Genomic DNA, 21,377 nt, shown 5'->3' with positions numbered 1-21,377 from the left:
AATGTATTCTTTCTGTTTGAACCACCGGACACCGTGGCCATGGCTAACCTAGAGGTTTGATGGGAGTTCTCGAGATGTTTGAATATTGGCTTCAGTTAACATGTCTTAAGTTTCTACAGAAATGTCTTTGAAAAGTGTCTTGCCACACAAAACAACTTGAACTTAGTTGAAAACAGCTCCTGGGATTATGGCAATCTAGCCAAGAGGCTTATTTGTCAGATACTGGATAGTTTTTCCTGGAAATCTCTCAGTTGCCTTCTTAACATAAAAATACAGATTGTTTGGGTAAGGGACTCCACTGTTCACTTTGTCACATGTGTATTTTATCAGTTTTGCACATTATAGCTGGCCCTTCTGTTGCATAACTTCCTGGAGAGTCTACAATAATTTCCAAGAGTTTATATAAGCCTTATGAGTTAATGACACCCTATTGAAAACCCAGGGATTTAAAACTGACTGATTTTCATTTTGGCTTTTTTTCTGAGGACTTTCTCAGGAGTGCAGCCATTTTCACTGGAATGCGCTGAAGGGAGTGGGCCGTGGGTTTTTAAGAACAATCTTTTGTCATGTGTACTATGAAGGCTTATTATAAGAGACATTTAAGCTACTTTAACTCATATATATCCTAGTCTTCCAAAAAATGTCCTTTAAACAGGCAGCCTAAAAAATTTAGGGTAATATATCCTATTACTGTGAGAAAATGTTAACTCCTTGTTTTCAAGGTTTAAAATTATATTTTTAAAAGTAATAATGTAGGAGATGATTAAATGCAGACTCCTATTGGTAAACTTCTGAGAAATACCAAAACTTCTGAAAAATAAAATAAAAAATAAAATAAGAAATAAAAAACCTCTGGGCTCCACCCCATGAAACCCTAGCCATGAGCTCTTGTTGAGTGTCTGTATTACAAAAAATTGATTTTAAATATGGTACCGGGGGTTTCTTTGAAAAAAAAAGAAAGCTGTTGTGAAATAAACTAGCAAGCATTTTAGATCTCCTACTTTTGAATTAATTACACTTGCTTCTGAAATGACAATGGATACTCATAAATATGGATTTCTGGCAAGTGTTCTTAAAAAGCCAAATTGTATTCAGAAGGTGCTTCAGCTTGGTGGATCAGGAAAATCCAATACAGAAAGTGAGCACCAGCATCTATTTGAGGAAATGTTCAGACATGTCCCAAACTGGCCGCAACCTGTTTATTCAGCCTCATCTCCTCCAGCCTCTTCCCTCCCAACCCCACAAGACCTAAATTCCAGCCACGGGAACTGACAGTCATTCCCTGAACACACCTCCACTCTGTGCCTATGCTATTCTCCCGCCTCTGTTTTTAATGCCTCCACCTCCATTTCACTAACTCCTACACATCCTTCAACGTCTGGCAAAAAACACCCTTGGTGGTTGTGGGAGCACTAAGTGAGGGTTAATTGCGCTGGTTCCCTGCACAAGCGGCTCTGGGTTGGTCATCGCCCTCCTCACACTACAGTCAGACGGCTTACGGGAAGAGATCTTGCATCTTCCGTGTCCACATCCCTTCCAAGAGCCAGCCCAGGGCCTGGCTTCTGTGATAGGAGCTTGGTCAATACTGGTTTACCGCACTGACTTCTCTCATCTCTACAGTTTGTCCTGTTCTTCCACTCCCTAAAAAGCCACAAAGATCATCAGAGTTACAGGCATTGTGGGTTATTTTTTAAAGTTGAACTTTTCCTTTCCCTGTCTGGGGAGCTAGCCAACAAAAGTCTTCCTGCACAGCTGATACCCCAAACCACTGGTGTCACTTTCTCCAGGAGACCACTCTAGGCCTCACTAGCTTACTGAAAGGGTCGCACTGCCGTCTGCCTCCCAGCTGGAGAGCCACTGCAGGTGGCACAGGGAAAGTCACCCTGAAGGTTCCACTCACTAGAGTAAATGCACTTCAAAGATCTCTCTAGAGTTGAATGATTGTATGAGATCAAAGAAGTTAAGTTTCATTATGGTAAACTTTTGCCTTTATCTTTCTTTGGATAAAACTCTCTTAGCACTTTTTTAAAAGTTAACGTAAGTATTTCTCAAATTACCTCAGTTTGTTAAAATGGCAGCTCCCTGACCCTCACACTCGGCATACTCTGAGCTAGGAGGTTTGGAGTGGGACTTAGGAATCTGAATGGTAGGAAGCATCCAGGCAGTTCTGGCATGAATAATCATAGGACACTACATTTGGAGAAATACAAATAAGGGTGAGAACAGTGAAGAGGTGGAGGGATCACACGCCCAGAATATTTACTAAGCACTTACGGCCTAAACCAGCCCCAGGGCCAGTTTGTAGAAGAGATGCAGAGATGAACAAGTCAAACTCCCTTCCCCTGGGCAGAGTGTAGTCAGATACCCTAGGAGGATGGCAAGCTCATTTGGTCAAAGTATCCTGGCATTGGGGGCCATCTGCCTTCTGCTCAGGTCATGGTCTCAGGGTCTTGGGATCGAGCCCTGCATCAGGCTCTCTGCTCAGCAGGGAGCCTGCTTCTGCCTCCCTGCTGTGCATGCTCTCTCTCATGCTCACTCTTTCTGTCAAATAAATAAATAAAATCTTTTTTTTTTAAAGTATTCTGGCATTCATAAGTTATCAGAGCAGGCTGTTGGGTATGGTCTGATCAAATCCCAGAAATGTTCTGGTCTTAGATAGACATTTCTTAAGTTCATGCAGGACCAAAAAAAAAAAAGAAGAAGAAGAAGAAGAAAGAGAGAAAGAAAAGAAAAAAAGGGGGGCACTATGTTTTTACAATGGCCAAAGACGTCAGACAAGCTATTCTTTGTGTCATCTTTCTCTGAGAAAAGGCTGGGATTTAGAGATTCATCAGCTGAGGGGACTTTGAACTGGAGTGAAACCTCATCATCTTTTTGTTGTGGATGTCCACGAAATGTGTTTCCAGTTAATCAATGAAGGATTCTTAAAAAGATTTGTGTATTTGAAAGAGAGAGAGGGAGACTCAGCAGGAGGAAAGGCCGCAGAAAGGGAGAGAATCTCAAACAGACTCCCCGCTGAGCACAGAGCTCAATGCAGGGCTCAATCTCATGACCCTGACATCATGACCTGAGCCGAAGTCAAGAGTCAGACCCTTAACTAACTAAGCCACCCAGTCGCCCCCATCTGAAGGATTTTAACCTTGATTATCTGGCACTCTCAGCAGGGAATCCCGAAATAAGTCTCTAAGAGACCGAAGTTGGCCTGTGGCTCCCAAATTGCAATTTAGCTATTAGGAATTTTTATCACTGATACCCTAAAAGTTCACAGAGAGTTGACAGTCCCACATTTCATTATGACCGTTAGTTAGAAATTCTGCTTTATTCAATCCATATATAATTATAGTGCTTTATCACTTATGGTTTCATATTTGCCTCTGGTTTCCCGGTAGACTGTGTCTTAAGGACAAAAGAATCTTAAACGTGTTATTTTCTGATATCTAGGACAAACACAAGGGGGATATTTAAAACATACACTGCTTAAAATTAATTAGAAGTTTAAAGTGTTCCTTATCCTGAAGTCAAAGTTGGAAGCTCCTACAACGAGAAAGCTGCTGATGAAAAAGTGCTGAAAATGAATGAGAAGTGTCTTTGGAGAGGGTTGTCTTGGCCACTGATGTAGTTGCATATGTTTGCAGAAAAGCATAGTGTTCGTAGCAAAAGGATTGTGCAACTATACATTCTATGCTTTTTTCTATGAGAAGAGATAAATTGCTAAAAGCCACACCAATGGCAAGGATTTGTTCAAGAAAGTAAATCTTAGGTCTGTTCTCATGAAGCCTGAGGTATAGAGTCAACTAGTCCATATATATGGCATATTAATGACAACAGGTCATATGGTTACTCCTGAATCCTTAAGAAAATCTTTAATTACATCTGGTATCTTCAACTCACTAAGCCAGAGATAACATAATATATGTTTTAAAACATCATAAAGGAGTAGAATGTATTACCTTCCTCAACTAGTTTATCCTAATTCATAGATGTGATCATTTTTTTATCACTCTCTTTATCTATTAGTCCTTGGGCAAATATGGAAATGAGCACAAAATGATGACTTCCTGCAAATCATTTTGTTTACACATGAGATAAATATGCCAAAGATTAATAGTAAATATTATTAAGATCCCTTACAAAGAAGACATTATACTTAGTGGCTCAGAGAAGGATTCATATCCTGTGTATCCACATTTTTCAGCTGTGCACTGTATCCGGTGACTAGTTCTCACAAGGCCACTTCCTGTCCTGTCAGATTAGGTCCACCCCGGGTTAAGAGAAGTGACTGATTCTTTAGGCAGGCCAACCTGGGGGTAGAGACAACCCCAACAACAGACTGGACCTAGAGTCCTAGATCCTGAAGAAGATGACCTTTCTAAACTGACTGGAAGTGAGTTTTCAGCTCTCTGGACTCAGGGCTTGTCCCGTTCTGGGAAGAAAGTCATTGCTTTTTGTTTTGACAAGAAAAAATTATAAGAAGATAAGATACCTCGGGTGAGGGTGAGGAGCTGATCCTTTTATACATTTAGTTAAATTTTTATTTCTTAACTATCTCTAAAAAGTGTTGAGAATACAGATGTAAATTAGACATGATTCTGCCCTCATGTGACTTATAATCTAAACTAATAGCAAGACAAACCTAAATAAAGAACAATATATCTTATAAGAATCTGATTTCTGTTCGAAAGATAGTGGGAGCCAAGAAAGGAATGAACAATTTTGTGTAGAGAGACATGAAAGTCTTCTTTATTTTTATTTTTATTTTTTATTTTTAAGTAATCTCTACACCCAGCTTGGGGCTCTAACTCACAACCCGGAGATCAAGAGTCACATGCTGTATGGACTGAGCCAGCCAGGTCCCCTGGACATGAAGGATTTCTTAGTGGTGACTATTGAACTGAGCCTTAAAAGAGAAGTAGGGGGTTATGAAGTGGGGGAGGCAGAGAAGAGGTCATTTTAGGCAAAGACCAGGCCAAGCAAAAGCCAAGAGCTATACAGTTGTAACCTGTTTGGGGAACAGCACGCAGCCCACCGTGCCCACAGCTCAAGGTGGTGGAGTGCGCTGGAGGAAAGGTGAGGCTCCAGGCCGTGTCTGGGTCATGAAAGCTTGCGCATCTTTCAAGGAAGGGACAGACAGGAGACCGCGTTGAGGCGCAACCAACAGAACTGGGCGATGGCTGAGATACAGAGGGTGCTGAACCAAGCTGGATAGTGGCGCTACTTATCTGAGGCTGTGCCTTGTCACCTCTGACCTGCTGTGACATCTCTACGTCACCGGGTACACTTGCTGCTACCCAGCGTTCCCAGGCTCTCCCTTGTTCTCCCTAGACCGGCTCAGCCTTCAGACCTGCCAGGGCCTGCAGGACAAGCTCATGAAGAGGAACAGGGAAGGAACAAGGGAAAGATCTGTCCAGGGCTTGAAAGAACTGACAGGATGGGGCCAGACTTCACTCACACAGTGAAATCCACTGATGCCCAGTACCGGATTAAGATGTGAAGCCCAGGGGCCATTCAGAATCAGAGGAGACAGCAATTTTGTAACTGCAGCTTATTTGGCACCCACAGGCTCAGTGCCAGAATTTACTATCCCGCTACCCACATTTCCACTGGGAAATGTATTTCTTATTCTGGTGGAAACGTGAGATCTTTCAAACAGCTGATTTTCCCTCAAAAATCAAGCAAAATGAAGCTTTAACAAATGGAACTTGGTCTTCCTTTTCAGCTCTTTAATTTGATTTTCATGGTAGTGTTTTGAAGAGCAAAGCAAATGCAGAGAGTTGATTGTTTTCTTAACCTGGTGAGAAAAAAAAAACTGGCAAAGCACGGTAAAGGGTTAGCAGGTGAAGAGGAAAGCCTTATCATAAATGAGGACTATCAGCCCATGATCTGTGAGCCAAGACACACTAAATAAGCAAGGCCAGCACCACCCAGCATTTTGTAAATGGCAGATAAGTGTGCTTTCAACCCAATCCTCGACTTTTTTTTCTAAAAACACCCGAGACGCCTGGTTAGACTAAGAAAGGTATAAGATTTTGTTTTCCAGGGTCTTGGGCTCTGCATTGGGAACTCTAAAATGAGAGTAGAAAAAGCTCAGAGAGCAGACAACTCCAGTGAGAACAAATGGTCACAGGCATCATATCAGCAGTGAATAGATTGCCTTTGACGTGCGAGTCAGGAAGTAGTTTGTCCTCTCAGATGTGTGGGCCAGCTTCCCTCCTGGAGGCCTGGGATTGCAAAATCCTTGCCTGGCATTTAGGATGTCACCTGCCAGAGTCTACCTCTCTCAGATGTTCACCAACAAATGAATTCCTCTAAATCTTGTCAGGGAGCTTTCCTCCCCAGCCAATGGTTGAGGTGAACGCTTGGCCTATTTAAATGGTAGCCCTTTGACATTTTGATTGTCTCTATCCAACCTTGGAAGAAAATTTTAAGAGAGATTTCACCATACAGTCAGTAGGCCATCAACTGTAGACCTAGAAAATAGTTAAATTCGGAGTAAGCAAATGTAAGATTTCAGCCACTTCGGTGAACACTGGCTTATTTACCTAACACTCTAGAACATGCAGGAGAAAGAATTAACATGACCGAATGCTTGCTAGGTGCCAAACACTTTGTTCACAAGCAGTACATGAGAATAAAGAAACTCCCAGAGTAATGGCTTTTTACCCCGTTACAGTTATGTAATCACTTAATCTTTGCCACAACTTATGAACATGATCTTATTATCTTTAATTTACAGATGAGAAAGTTGAGGCTTAGAGCGATCAAAGGGACCCATGTTAGGAAATGGACACAAGCATATGAACCAAGATCTGTCAGTTCCCAAAAGCTTACCTGCTTTTTGTGTCACAAGGGAGGCTACGACAGCAAAGACATTTACTAAAGCTTGTTTCAAAAGCTTCTTTGGCAATGCAAGCAACTTTGAGAGCTTGACAGACCAATTACACAATCCCCTTCCTCTTTTGGATCCAGCCCAGGGAAGAACAGAGTAAGCCCGCCACCTGAAGGCAGCTCAGCAGGCAAGAGCCAGGAGCCAGGGCCACTGTAGGCAGGGAGCTGAGGACAGGGAGTCCTAGGCCGGTGGCTCACGTCTGCCCTCAGCCAGCTCCCTGACAGGCTTTGCATGTGAGCCTGCAAAGAAGAGGAAAGAAAGGGATGAATCTGTAGCAGCCAAACCCAAGAAGAGCGGGTCTTCATCTTTGTAGAAACAGAAACGAGGGGAGGGAGGCACTGTCCTGTCATTTTCTCCCTCCCCTCCCCCACCACCACTAAAACACTGAGGTGCAGAGTTGGCGTTCAAGGTCCATTTGGGCATGACTCGCAAAGACAGTTTCTATCCATTGGCCTGTTTTGAATACAGAAAAGTCAGGCTGAGAGGTTCTGGTAGCATATAAATTAAAGATATGGAGGTATCTCATTGAAATTCTGAAGATGTACTGATCCTACCCTAGATTTCTCTCATCAAAAGAGTTTCTCTTGTAGTGCTGCTGCTGACTTATTAATAATGATCACGCTTATATTTGATTATTTATCTAATCAGGATTCACCTTCAGTTTAAGCTCATTAGTCTGCTGTTAGAGAGATGCTCTAAGTGTACTTGATGGTGGGATTACATCCAAGTGAGAAGGAGAACGTATTCAGGCGTTAATGGTCAGAAGCTGAGACAATACCCCGCCAGCCATGGCACCCTCAAGGGGAGCGTGTGTGCTGTCTGCCAACCAAACAGAAAGGGCACATGTTTCCAAGAGCGGAGGAAGGGCTGAACGTTATAATTAAATACACTCAGTAACAGAGAAACAAAAACGGCAAGCGTTCTAATTATTTCAAAAACCGAAAGAATAATGCCCATTCTTCATATGCACGATGTTGGGGAAGCTTTTCTAATGGACCTTCATTGAAACATCTAAGTTATGTTCAGGATGCTGGTTGCTCGGCGTGCCCCAGCCTGGCTCCCAGGGACTTGCACTTAACCTGTTCGCTTCCCCTTATTCATAGGTCTTCCGAAGTGGTTGTAATATCATCCAGCCTAGCAATATCTCTCCTGGGTCTTGGGGAGCAGGTAACTAAAGCATCTCGTTCTTACCTGTTGGGAAGTGACCAGGTTTAGCTGCTGGGAAGAAGTCCTCTTCCCGAAGCTGTCTTGCCCCACAAACTGGAAATGCCACTTTTTGCTGGACTAGGAAACCTCCAGCTACCACAGCGCCACCCTGGAAGAGGGCCGTGAAGCGCAGAGCCGTGCAGTTAACCAAGGCCTTTGTGTTCCCCTCCTCGGAAAGGCTGCGGCTCAGACTTGGCAGGGTAACGGGCTAAATTATTTATCCAGTCGGATAAGAGAGAAAGCTGCTAAGAGCTTCCTGAGTTGATAGCCTCACGCCCTGGATCCACACAGGAAACAGGCTGGGCTCCGTCAGCAAAGGGGGGAAAAATAAATAATAAAAATTTTATAAAAGAGCCTTCCTCCAAAGTCCTCTGCCATCACCACTCTCACTTACTACCAGTATCTGTTCAATGAACTGTATCATCTGAAAATGGAAGAGGCACCGGGCATTTGGGTTTGGAGCCTTTCTTTGACCCCCAACCTGAAATTTGTCAAAGGATGGCCCTTCCCTAACGGGGAAAAGTCCCCGCAACTTAGGAGAGGAAGAGACAGGTTTACATCGATGAGGAACAGAAAGGACGCCCCCTACTGGCAGGTCAGTGAAATCGCTGGCAAGGATCATCTGAAAAACAGATGTCCAGAGTCAAGCTGCCCTGGCAAGCAAACATGAAACAACCCCTAATGGGGTTTTTCATGGTGTGAACTAGAGTTGGATGTTGTAGAACATAAAGCCTGCAGTGGATCAGTTTCATGCATAAGCACAAACAGAACACTCTAAGAAAAGGTGATATTCAACTTGGCTATGGAGCACAGAACAGACATCACTATTGCTTAGAAATTACCTGAGAAGGAGCACCAGGCAAGACAGAAAAGTCGAAGGCCTGTAATGTGTGATACAAATTGTAGGTGGAAGGGGGAGCGAGTCACAGGGAAATTGAAGTTCTCAGTCATCTCATTTCCGTGTACTGTTCTCTGTAGGTGGAATTGGCTGTGTAGGTCGAGACAAAGGCCAGGTTCGAAAGTGCCTTGATGTGGTGGAGATCTATAACCCTGATGGGGACTTCTGGAGAGAGGGCCCACCTATGCCAAGTCCCCTGCTCTCCCTCCGAACCAATTCCACCAATGCAGGAGCCGTGGATGGGAAGCTCTATGTCTGCGGGGGATTCCACGGAGCAGGTATTGATCCCATTGCAAATGCTTGATAACCTCCCTCGGCATTGACTTTAACCTCTCCCCTTAATTGACACGGCCACCAAAGAATAATCCTGAGAGCAGGGTGAGCCCTGGCAAAAGCCCGGCCTTCAGAGCCAAGGTCTGAACTTGGCTTTTCACATCAGCAAAAGAGGGCTACTACCTTCACAGGCTACTGTTCGGGTGAAATGAGATCTAGTTTATAATGCGTCTGCCATAGAGCAGACACTCAGTAACTCTTAGCTGAGTACGAGAACAGAGTTGGGAAAAGCAAGTCAAATCCTCATTGCAGGGCTGACGCTTGAAGAACACGTGGAAGTGGATCGCGACTGGAAGTGCTGGGTTTTATTGCTGTCCTTGTTGACCAAGAGAGCCGGCCCTCAGAGGACGTGCTTCTCCCTTCTCCACTGCTCCCACTTCAAATAAATTGCTTGAAAGCATTTCTAAAGTAATGCCTAATGCATGTATTTATTACCACACTTAGTTCCCACCTATCAAATTGTACCATCTTTGCAATATACAGTATGGATTTATCATTTTTAACGTAACGGGGACATTTTTAAATACGCACAAAGCTAATAAGCAACTTCCTGCAAAGCTTGATTGGTTGCATCAGTAAATAAGGCAGAGTGCAGTTATATTAAAATGACTAACTGTTCAATTCTAACCTCGCTAATAGAAGCACTAGGCCAGTACATAGCCATGAAAAGCATGCCTTGAGAGCACTTCAAACTTCGGAAGGGTGCCAGATTCAAATAAAGCTGACATTGCAACAAGGCCAAGTCTTTAATAAGCCCACCTTCATTTTTAATGTACATCGTTATATGGAAGTTAAAGAATGAGGTTATCATTAAGAACTAAAAGAGACAGGAGATAAATGAACCAAATACAATGAGTGGGACGTATTTGGCTCTTGATCTGGACAAATTTTTGCATAAAAAGATATTTTTCAGATAGTCTGGAAAATGTTAACATGGACTAGAATATTAGAGGATAGTAGTGAATTGTTCATTGTTAGGTTATGATAATAGTGACATTGTGGTTTGTATAAAGGAAAAAGGAAAAAGAAGAATGTGAACAATTAGAGATCATTTAAAAGTATTCATGGGTGACAAGGATATGCTGTCTGAAACTCACTTTAATCTACTCCAGCAAATACTTTTTTAAAAAAGTCAATGGAGTGAGGGGGGGCAAGAGCAGATTTTATGGCATCGGTAAAATGTCGATAATTGTTAAAGTTGGCTAATGGATGCATCAGCACATCATTTCACTACTTCTGTGTATGCTTGAACATTCCCATAATAAAAAGCTTTCATTTCCCTTTTCCCTCTCTTTCTTCAAAGGACTTTCCAAAGAGGTTTTTTAAAAACTATTTTAATATCTTTTATATGAAACATCACATCCTTATGTAAAGGAATCTATCATGGTAGCAAGAAACCTGGCTCAGGAAGGAGATCTGATGGATTTCCCCTGGTTCATGCTCTGGGCGCAAGCCAGGACACAAGGAGCCAGGAGAGAGATCCCAGCTGCTGGACCCGCACACCCAACCAGGGCTCTCCTCCAGCTGCAATCATCCTCTGGCTTTTGGCTTTCTCCAGACCAGAAGAGAAAAACAGAGAATTACAAAAGGTAGCCCCAGGGCATCCAGAGGGATGGGTGGCAATTAGCATCTAAGGACCTGAAAGATAATTCTGTTTTGTCTTCCATCTTTATCTTATCTTTCCTTGTATAATATCAAGTTAGAGAATTGATACCCTCCAGCTTTTCAAACCTGTCTACACTCATACCAAGAGACAATCTCTTTTCTTGGTACTGTAATGATGCTTTCAGCCAGAGGGAAAGGGATTTACCATATGACTCTCAAAGTCCATTTTAATTATTTGGTTCTAACACAGTGGATTTTCTGGGATAAGCTAAACGAATCATCACTGGGGTTTTATGAAAATGGAGCAATTGTATAATAGCGTGCTCGTGATGAACCAGCAACCTCAGCATCAGATCTAAAAACAGGCACTGAATTTTCTCTCCTCGTGTGACACGAACCTAGTCATCCCATTTATTTAGTCAGAAAACCACAATCAAGAAATTGATCTTTTATAATCTACTCAGTGAATTCAGTAAAAAGGTGATTGAAATGTAACTTTTTATAAGCATTTGGGATGCCAGCAGTATGTCCAACATGTCAAACATGTGATAAATTTAATAGTTTGGTTTTGGTTAAAATACTAGTTTGAACACCTCTATTTTCTCCCCAAGCCCCACTAAAATGACAGTGAAAGGAATAAACCCAGTCGGACAAAGGAAAGAAGAGGGAGGGCAACAGCAACCAAATTCTGGAAGCTGGAGGGCCAAGGAATAAGTAGTAATTAACCAAACCTGAGAAAGTTCCATCCTGAACTGGCCACAGGAAAAGCAAGCATACAGACAAAACCCCCAGATTTGTAGCACAGAACCCTGGGCAACCTCAGGGACTGGCAACAACAGGCACCTCTGGAGGAGGGAAGGAAGGTGATGCTGCCAGAGGAAAGGAAGACCTGACTCTCCTCCTTACTCTCAGTAGAGACGCGGAGCCCTGCCTCCACCCTAATGGAGACCAAGGCTGAGGCCAGGAGCAGAAGGCGGGTGCTCAGTACTGAAGCAGGCAGAGTAAGTGAACAGCTGCACACAGAATATTGAGATCCCCACTTTTCTTCCTTCCTGGCTTCCAGAATGTGGACAACCATACCCTCCAGGCATGGGACTGGAAGACTTGCCTTTGGCCAGCCCTGATAAGGGAAAGCCAAATCACCCCGTGGAGAACCTCACAGAGAAAGCTTCCACAACATCCCACTCTTAAAGATGAACAAACAGCTGGAGGATCTCAGAGGTTTGAGGAAAATGTGTAAATCAGAGAAAAAGTCAAAACAAATAAAAAAGAGCAACTTGGAGGAAACGGAAATTGTAACAGGAGAAGTGTCCTCAGAGACGTAAGAGAAAACACTGCCATCAATGAACGGGAAAAGCATATTTCAAAGAGTTCTTGGAAATTAAAAGTATGATAGGCAAAATTAAATATACAATAGGAAATTTGGAGGGTAGAGTGGAGGAACTTCTCAGAAAGCAGAGTGAAAACCAGTTCAATGGAAAGTAAGACAGGAAACAAGTCCAAAGTGTCCATCGTTTGAATAAGAAGGAGTTCCAGTAAAAAAGAGCAGAGAACATGGGGAGGAATAAATCATCTGTAAAATAAATTAAGAAATTTTCCCAGAACTGAAGCCACCAGTTCACAAGGATGCACCACATGAAATACACACAGTGAATGAAAACCAACCCAAACTAAAGCACTTAGGGACAAATAAAAGATCCCAAAAACTTCCAGAGAGAGAGGGGAATAGGTTTCATACAAAATGTCAAGAATCAGAACGGCTTCCAATTCTGAACCAAGACCTTGGAATCCAGAAGAAAATGAAGCAAATGCCTTCAAAGATCCTATGGGGAAATTATTTTCCACTTACACTTCTATACCTGCTGAATTATTCATTAAGCGGGAGGGCACAAATTCAGCCAAGAAATGTCTCAAAATATGTAACTCCTCTGTGCCCTTTTATTAGGATACGATTCACCAAAAATGGACAGATAAACCAAAAAAGAATTGACACTGGATCCAGGGAACAAGGTCAAACACGATAGAAAAGAAGAAATTCCCAGGAAGATGTTGAGGGACGATCTGAGGGGAGATCAGCACAGAATGGGGTGGCTCGAAAGGCTTAGCGGGAGAAGACTGCCAGCAGAGAAAACGGATGAGATCTTCAGGTTTTGGAAGATCCAGACATTTAGACATTTGGAGAAGAGCAATGAAAACGAACCAAACCGAGCAATTGGCGTGGAGAAAACAAGAAGCTGTACAGGAAAGGAGAAGTATGGCACATGGCTCATCTGTGAATAGCTTTTATAATAATAGCGTCTAATAATGTAAGTATTAAACCCTGCGCTGACCAACATCACACCTTAACTATTCGGGAAAAACAGGAAACCAGGAAGTAGGCAAACACGGGGATGTGAAAGAAAGGTAGAACCGCATTTTCCATTTTCCATGGTGGGCGCCGAGAGTCAATACCTTCATCTGAGAAATCAAGCGGCATCAGTAGTGTAAAAAGTATTATTTACAGAAACAATGCCCAATGCCAGCAGACTCAGCCAGAGTTGAAAGAGGAGCAGTAAATGTGGGGGAGGGGAGGAGATGACTGTTTTTAAGGAATACACCTTGTAAAGCTGTTTGACTCTTTTACATCATGTGCATGTAGAACTGATAAATCAAAAACTAAACTTAAAATGTATAAATAATAGTACATATAATGCAGGAGTACTGGGGTTTGGGGGGAGGGATATGAAAGAAAATATTATCTTGGAGGTCTGCTGGGAGCTGATTCTCCACGAGTCTCAGGCATGTCTTGTGAGCAGAAGCACTGACTGTCTTTGTCCTGGACTATCTTTTTAAGCATGTTTTTATAGCATACAGCCCAGAAAACAGAAACAGTGTCTCCCTCTGCAGCAAAAGGCAGGTATATTTACTGGCCATTATAAAAGATTCAGGGTCCTGGGGTGGCTCTGTCAGTTAGGCACCTGACTCCTGATTTTGGCTTAGGTCATGATCTCAGGGCCGTGGGATCAAGCCCCACATCAGGGTCCATGCTCAGTGGCGAGTCTGCTATGTCCCTCTCTCTGTCCCTCTGCCCCCCTAAATAAATAAATAAATCTTTAAAAAAAAAAAGATTTAGGGTTCCTAAGCTCAGGGTTCCTCTCCTATAATGCAGCCCATTGACTACACAGGTATCACCTGTCACTCTTCATGCTGTTCTGTGGGAACTGGGTCTCAAATAAAGAATGCTGATGCATTGGCTACTACTCTCTCTGTGAATGACATTGCCCTTCATCTCAGACCTTGGGGGTTCACATCATCTCTCGGTGTCCACAAAACTGTAACAAGCAACCCTGTAAAATCTTATTCTCTGCACAGTTCTTGACAGAGTCCTAGAACTCACCAGCGCAGAATGGGGTCAGGGGACAGAAACAAACACAAAAGCAAATACAAAACCTCTTTCTCCACCTCCAACAGAGTGAGGAAACCAGCATTATGTTTCATAAACATCAGAGCTCATTAACCCCAGTCCTTCACAAACTTACAAAATAGAGAAGAGAGAGCATTTTCCAATTCATCCTGATACTAAAACTAGACAAAGACATTGCAAAGCAACTATAGGCCAATACCCTTAAGAATAAGGATGCAAAAATCCTCAACAAAATACAAGCAAACTGAATCCAGCAACATACAAAAAAAATTATACACCATGCCAAGCAGGATTATCCCATGAATGAAAAGTTGGTTCACCATGTGAAAGTTAACCAATTCAAGACATCGTATTTGTAGAGTAAAGGGCAAAAAAGAGGTCGATCATTTCAATACATGCAGAAAAAGATCTGTCAGAATCCAATACCCTTCCATGACAGTAACACCTAGCAAACTAGAAATGGAAGGGAATTTCCACAACCTGATAAGGGCCAACCCAGCTAACATCATACTTAGTGGTCAAGGACTGAAAGCTTTCTCCCTAAAATCGGGAACAGGACAAGAATATTTATTTTTGCCACTTATATTCAACATTATACTAGAGGTTCCAATGAAGGCAATTGGGAAAGAAAAACAAACAAAACGCACTGAGATCAGAAAAGAATAAATAATTGTATACGACATGATCTTTTATTTAGAAAAATCCCAAAGAATCCAAACACAAAAAAAACTTTTAGAGCTAATGAATTCAACAAGGTTGCAGGATGCAAGACCAATATACAAAAAAAAAAAAAAAATTGTATTTTCTATACCCTCACAATGAACAATCTGAAAATGGAATTAAGAAAACAGTGCCATTTATAATAGTATCAAAAAGAATAAAATGCATAGTAATCTAAGTGACCTAAAAAGTGCAGGACTTGTTCACTGAAAAGTGCAGAACATCATGAAAAGAAATTAAAACCTAAACAAAATCCAAAAGGTTGCACAGAAAAATTAACAAACCGATCCTAAAATTTATATGGAAATGCAAGAGACAGAGACTATACAAAAGTCTTGAACAAAATTAGAAGACTCACGCTTCCTAATTTCAAAACTCCCTTCAAAGCTATAATAATCAAGACTGTGTGGAACCAGCACAATAGCAGACATACAGATCAGTGGAATACACTTGACGTTCCAGGGCGGTACGAGGGTGCCAAGACAACTCAATGAAGAAAGGATCCCTTTTCAACAAATGGTGCAGGAATAATTGGATGTCCACATGCAAGTGAATGAATTTGGACTCCTACCTCACCCATGGACAAAAATGAACTCAAAGTAGATCCACAACCCAAACATAAGAGCTAAAACTGTGAAACTCTTAGAAGAAAACTCGCACATAAATCTTTGTGATCCCAAATGAGGCCATGGTTTCTTAGGTACGTCTGAGCACAAACAAAAAAGAGAAAGTGAGGAAATTGTGCATGGAAATTAAAAACTTTTGTGCTTCAAAGGGCACCACCAAGGAAATGAAAAGACAACCCACAGGAAAAGAGAAAATATTTGCAAACCGCATATCTGATAAGATTTGTATCTAGAATATATTAAGAACTCTTACAATTCAATCATAAAAAGAAAAAGAACCCTTTTTTTTTAATTGACAAAGCACCTGAACAGACATTTCTCCAACGAATATAAACAAATGGCCCATGCTCAGCCTCATGAGCCATCGGGGAAATGCAAATCAAAACCATAATGAGGTTAACACTTCACCACCACTGGGATGTCTATGACAAAGAAAATAAATAACAAATATTGACAAGGATTGGAGAAACTGGAGCCCTCCTGCACTGCTGATGAAAATGTAAAATAGGGCAGCTGCTTTAGAAAACTCCGGCAGTTCCTCAGAAGGTTAAACACAGAGTTGTCCTAGGACCCAGCAATTCCACTCCTAGGTATAGACCCAAGAGAATTAAAGATAGACATCCACACAAACACCCATACACAAATGTTCACAACAGCAGTATTTTTAACAGCCTGAAAGTAGAACCCAAATCGCTATCAACTAATGAATGTACAAAGGAAATGTGGTGCATTCATACAGTGAAATATTATTTGGCAATAAAAAGGAACAGCATACTAACACAAACTACCACATAACTGAAGCTTGGAAACATTATATGAAGTAAAAGAAGGCTGCCGCAAAAGACCTTGTATGATTCCATTTATATGAAATGTGCAGAAAAGGCAAATGCATAGAGATAGAAAGTAGACTTGTGGTTGTCAGGGGGACTCAGGAACAAGAAATGACTGCTAATGGATACAGGGTACAGGGCTGCTTTTTAAGGAGAAATGTTTTGAAATAAGATGTGGTGACAGTTGCACAGCTCTGTGAATATACTAAAACACACTGAATTATACATTTTTAAAAAGATTAATTTTATGGCATGTATATTATATCACAATAAATCTGGTATTAAGGGGAAAGGAGCTCTTCTTTCTTTTCCCCCCAAAGTAATTTGGCTTTTGTGTTTGGCACTTATGAGGAGAATTAGCTGAATTGCCCACAGGAAAAGTGCAGGGGGGTGAGTTCTTTACTTAAAAGAGGCAGAAATGGCTCATCTAGGGACAGAAATGTAGGTTTCTGGAGACCGAGAGAGAGAGAGAGAGAGAGAGAGTCAGTGGTGGCAGGTGACCCCTAGTGGCAGGAAACTATTTGCTGCTCATAAAAGCCTCCAGGAGGAGAGGACAACCTAGTGGCTGTAGGATCTTGCAAAAGACCCCAGTGTCAATATTGGACACACAGAAATCTTGCCTTTCAAGGGACCAGGTGACCCTGGGGAGCAGACATCTCGGTGACAGCTGTAATGAACTGAATACTGAAGACCCACTCCCATGTTTTCTAGCTCCAGTGAGCCCCCAGGATTACTCGGTTATCCCACGAGGAGGGGCTGCTACCAGAGGGCCCAGTTGCCTTCCCGCTGGCAAAGCCCCCACTTCAGCTCATTCCAGCTACTGGCTCTTTGAGACTCAGCTTTCCTCCAGCCTCTGGTTTTAGCATGTTTCCCCTAAATCTCTGGTGGAGGATCTCCTGACCTCCTACCCCTGCCCTAGCCGGTTGGCACCCGTATTTGCAATCTGTAGCTACTCTCCCATTCCTTCCAAGGTGACACGGGACCTCCATGAGCAAGTTGAGGGAGCCCGTGGTTTTCTCCATTTCAGCTCTATCTGGCTACCCTAGTGGGCAAGGCTCTGGCAGAGAGGTTCCCCCAGAGTCCAGCCCTAAGTCCCTTCTGCTTCCAGTCCCCCTTAGCCCATCTGACACATTTTCACCATCTTCCTTGGATAATTCTAGGAATCTGTCCTTCCTCCACCCAGGACCTGAGAGCTCTCTGCCTCCCCTAGCTCCAGCAAGATTTCCTCTCAAACCACCCCTCTGTCTTCTCTCATTCAGCCTCTCAGGGCCCAGTCCTAAAGGTAGAAAGGCTGCCAAGGACAACCCGGAGTTATCAAAAAGAGAAAACACATTGGGAAGCACTTCAAAAAATTAATCACCTCGCTAACAAATGTAGACTCCAATGGACAGCTAAGGAGTGCCTGGGTGGCTCAGTCATCGGGCATCTGCCTTAGGCTCAGGTCCTGCTCCCCTGCTCCCCTGCTTCCCCTCTCTCTCTCCCTCTCCCCCTGCTCGTGTTCCCTTTCTCACTGCCTCTCTCTCTGTCAAATAGATAAAATCTAAAAAAAAAAAAAAATGGACAGCTAACAGTTAGCTGGTGTAGACTCTGCCAGGAGCTATTCTGAGCACTTTGCATATGTTAATTGATTTAATTCTCACAGGAGCCTGTGAGGTGGATCCTCACAGCAGAAACAGAAGCCACCGAAAGAGGTCACACAGAGGGTAAATGTCGAATCTGGAGTCCAAAATCCAGATCATCTGGCCCCGAAGTCTGCATTTTTTTAACCAGGTGACTATATTGTCTCTCCGTGCCAAACAAATTAAATGGGAATATTTGGGTATGTGACCTGGGCATCCACATGTTCTCAAAGCTCTTCAGATTCTTCTAATACGCAGTCGGAATTGAGAACCACTACGCTGGCTGATGTCCACTCTTCATTCATTCAACAAAGCTTTGTTGAGTGACTTCTGGGTAATAAACCTATGTTAAGCCCTGGAGAACGAATGTATGTGGTCCCAGCCCTGAAGGAGCAAAGTGAGAGCAAAACTGGAAGTTGCTACGTTAGTGGAATAACGTTTTCAGTCAGAGGCTTAGACGGTAGCTGTGCTCCGTAGAGAAAGAGCTGATTCCAGGTTTGGAGCAGAAAAACTGTGATCTTGTACTGCCAGAAAGCATACCAGAAAACGCTTAAGGGATTCATATCAAAAGACAGAGAAGCCAGCCTAAAAGGGTAGTCAGTGGCCAAATTTGGAATAATCTAAACATCCGAAGTCATTACTGATTGTAATTGATTGAATATATAATAAATGTAAAAGGAATGATTGAAGGATACATGGACTTGTCATTTTGCAACCCCTAATATAGTAATTGGTTCAGGCAAATCATCAGTGGATATGAAAAGCATTGACTGAAAGGTTATGAAGAACAGGATCCGGACATAGCACCGAAGTACTGCCCAATATTAACCACAATACTGATACTAACTATGAGGAAAAATACAGACTTCCTCAACAGTGATATTGGACGGTCACCATTGTAACCAAATAATCATCATTAAAAATAGGATAATTGTATGATACAGTTGACCCTTGAACAATGCAGGAGTGGGAGGTGCCGACCCCCACCCCCATGCAGTCAGAAACCCATGTATAAGTTTGGACTCTCCCAAAACTTATCTAATAACCTCCTCTTGACCAGAAGCCTTACTGATAACACAGTCAATTAACACATATTTTGTATGTTATATGCATTATATACTAAAATAGTTATATTAAAGTAAGCTAGAGAAAATAAAATATGGTTAAAATAATGAGAAGGAGAAAATATACTTATAGTACTATTTATAGAAACAAATCTGTATATAAGCAGACTCATGTGATTCAAACCCATGTTGTTCAAGGATCGGCTGTGTATTCTTTCTGGGTAATACAGTAGGAAGGTCTTGCCTACCTCCCATCACCAAATTTATTAACTTGTGTCTAATCAAGCCTCCAGACTTCCAGTTTATAGGGAATACAAGGAGAGGAACAGCTAAATGACCCTCTGCGGGAACAGACAGATTCAGAATGTGGACATTCAAACAAGAAAACTGGTCCAAACCCAAAAAAGTTATTTAGTGTCATGGGAAATTTAAAAAACAAACAAACAAAAACAGTGCCATCCTAAATGAAAAGCAATCAGAAAGACATAAAAACCAAATATAAAGTGTGAGTGTTTATTGCATTCTGATTGAAAAGAGCAGTCATATAAGGACAGTTTGGGGACAAGTGCAGAAATCAGAACATGGACAGGATATTATTTAATATGATGGAATTAATGTTTTTTTCTTAGGTCTGATAACGGTATTGTAATTATGTAAAGAAATATTTTTATTCTTAGAAGAAGCATGGTGAGTATTTAGGGGTGAAGTGTCATGTCTGCTACTAATTTTTAAATGTTTCAGAAAAAGAAAATGTGTGTTCATGTGTACACATGAGGGAAGCAGTAAAAATATGGAGACATGTTAACTATTATTAAATCCAGATGGAAAGTCTGCTGGTATTCTCTGTACTCCACTTTCCACTACTTCCAGTTTCTCAAAATAAAAAGTTGAGAAAGGAACAAAAAGATTTGGTGGCAACTACACGATCAACTTCTGTTTTATCTTAGGACTATCAGCCACAGAGAGAAATATAGTATAATTGAATTTGTCTGTTTTACCATCGTTATTTCAATCTTCCCTGGAGAAACTGTACTAAAATTGTAATATCCTGAAGGAGACTTGCTACTTTTGTTTTTTATATGTCGTATCTACCGTTTGTACTTGCAAAAAGAATGGAGACCATTTAAAGAATAAGCATAGGAGCAATGAAACTAAAAACATGCCTCGTATTAAGTGGAGAGGATAGTTTTATCAGAAAACCTAAGCTAAGGGAAATTTCCAGAATTTAACTCAGCTTGCTGGCCACCAAGGCAAAGAAGCCAAAATGATGGGTTCTCAAACTCTTTTTGAGGGAGTCATACAAGTGTCTTCTTCTACTGCTTCTCATCCCAAGTCTGCCTTACTCTTTTCTCACTTCCATCTGTGTTCTTCCCAGAGACCTTCCATGATACAGGCCAAGATGGCGCGACAGCCATCAGTTTCACCTTGTTCTGGCACTCCGGTCATCCAGCACTGTTCTCTAGACACCAGAGCAATGGAGTGGGGATCAATTCATGTGCAGGGGATCAGGAAGTAGTATCCTCCAACAGATAGGACCTCCTGTCACTAGACAGTGACAGGCTAACATATCATCCCAAAATCCTGCAGCCTTACTGCATCGCTCCTGTCCTGACTGCTAAGGGACATTAGTTCGCTCTTCCACACCAGCTTTTCCCTCCACACTGATTGGCCTCATTTTCCAATTAAGTTTCCAATAAATAAAAGTAACCATCTGTTTAGGCTGAGCTCCTCCAAAGATAAACAGTGAGACAGGATTTGAGTTTACATAGTTCTGGGAGGCATTAAGAGAGGAGACGCGAGTGAGACAGGAAAGGAAAGAGGCCATGAGGAAGAATTAACTGGCGGATTACCGCCATGGGCCACTGGCATTCAATCTTGTTGGAAAACTCAAGAGACAGTGTGGATCAGCCTCCGGGTTGTTCCCTGTGGTGGGGAATCTGAGGTACTTATCCTCAGATTGACTCCCAACTTGCCCCCCTTGAGCTGAGAGAAAATCCTCAGGCAAAGAGTAGCAGGAGGATGTGATCAGCATGTTCTGGAACAAACATCACCGAGAGGGTGTGGCTGACAGCGGATCTGTCACTGATGCCACCGATGGTGGCTGCTACACCATCCTAACCACCCACCTTCAAACAAAGATGCTTTATTACTTCTAACTAAAATGCTGCCTCTGAACAGATTCGGCTT

The 21,377-nt window shown here is 42.2% G+C and overlaps 2 protein-coding genes across 5 annotated transcripts in view; one reads left to right on the top strand and one right to left on the bottom strand.

The window, feature by feature from the left end:
• The window catches only part of MGLL (monoglyceride lipase), a 224,369-nt gene extending 216,273 nt beyond the window's left edge, over nucleotides 1-8,096 (bottom strand). The window contains exon 1 of the mRNA XM_045063393.1: nucleotides 8,078-8,096. The gene's annotated coding sequence lies outside the window, so the exon portion shown is untranslated. The remainder of the gene's footprint in view (nucleotides 1-8,077) is intronic.
• The window catches only part of KBTBD12 (kelch repeat and BTB domain containing 12), a 75,870-nt gene that overhangs the window by 38,168 nt on the left and 16,325 nt on the right, over nucleotides 1-21,377 (top strand). For 3 of the 4 annotated variants that reach the window (XM_004738642.3, XM_013055187.2, XM_013055167.2), the window contains exon 6: nucleotides 9,071-9,268. In XM_004738642.3, the coding sequence (XP_004738699.1) occupies nucleotides 9,071-9,268 (198 nt within the window). Of the gene's footprint in view, nucleotides 1-9,070; nucleotides 9,269-9,575; nucleotides 10,608-21,377 lie in introns of those variants that run through there. The other variant, XM_004738644.3, reaches the window with a different exon arrangement.

Source organism: Mustela putorius, unplaced genomic scaffold, assembly GCF_011764305.1.
Source record: "Mustela putorius furo isolate JIRA1106 unplaced genomic scaffold, ASM1176430v1.1 tig00003850_pilon_pilon_pilon, whole genome shotgun sequence".
Lineage (NCBI taxonomy): Eukaryota > Metazoa > Chordata > Mammalia > Carnivora > Mustelidae > Mustela > Mustela putorius.
The sequence above is the reverse complement of the archived record's forward strand: the minus strand, read 5'-3'. Positions and strand labels throughout refer to the sequence as shown.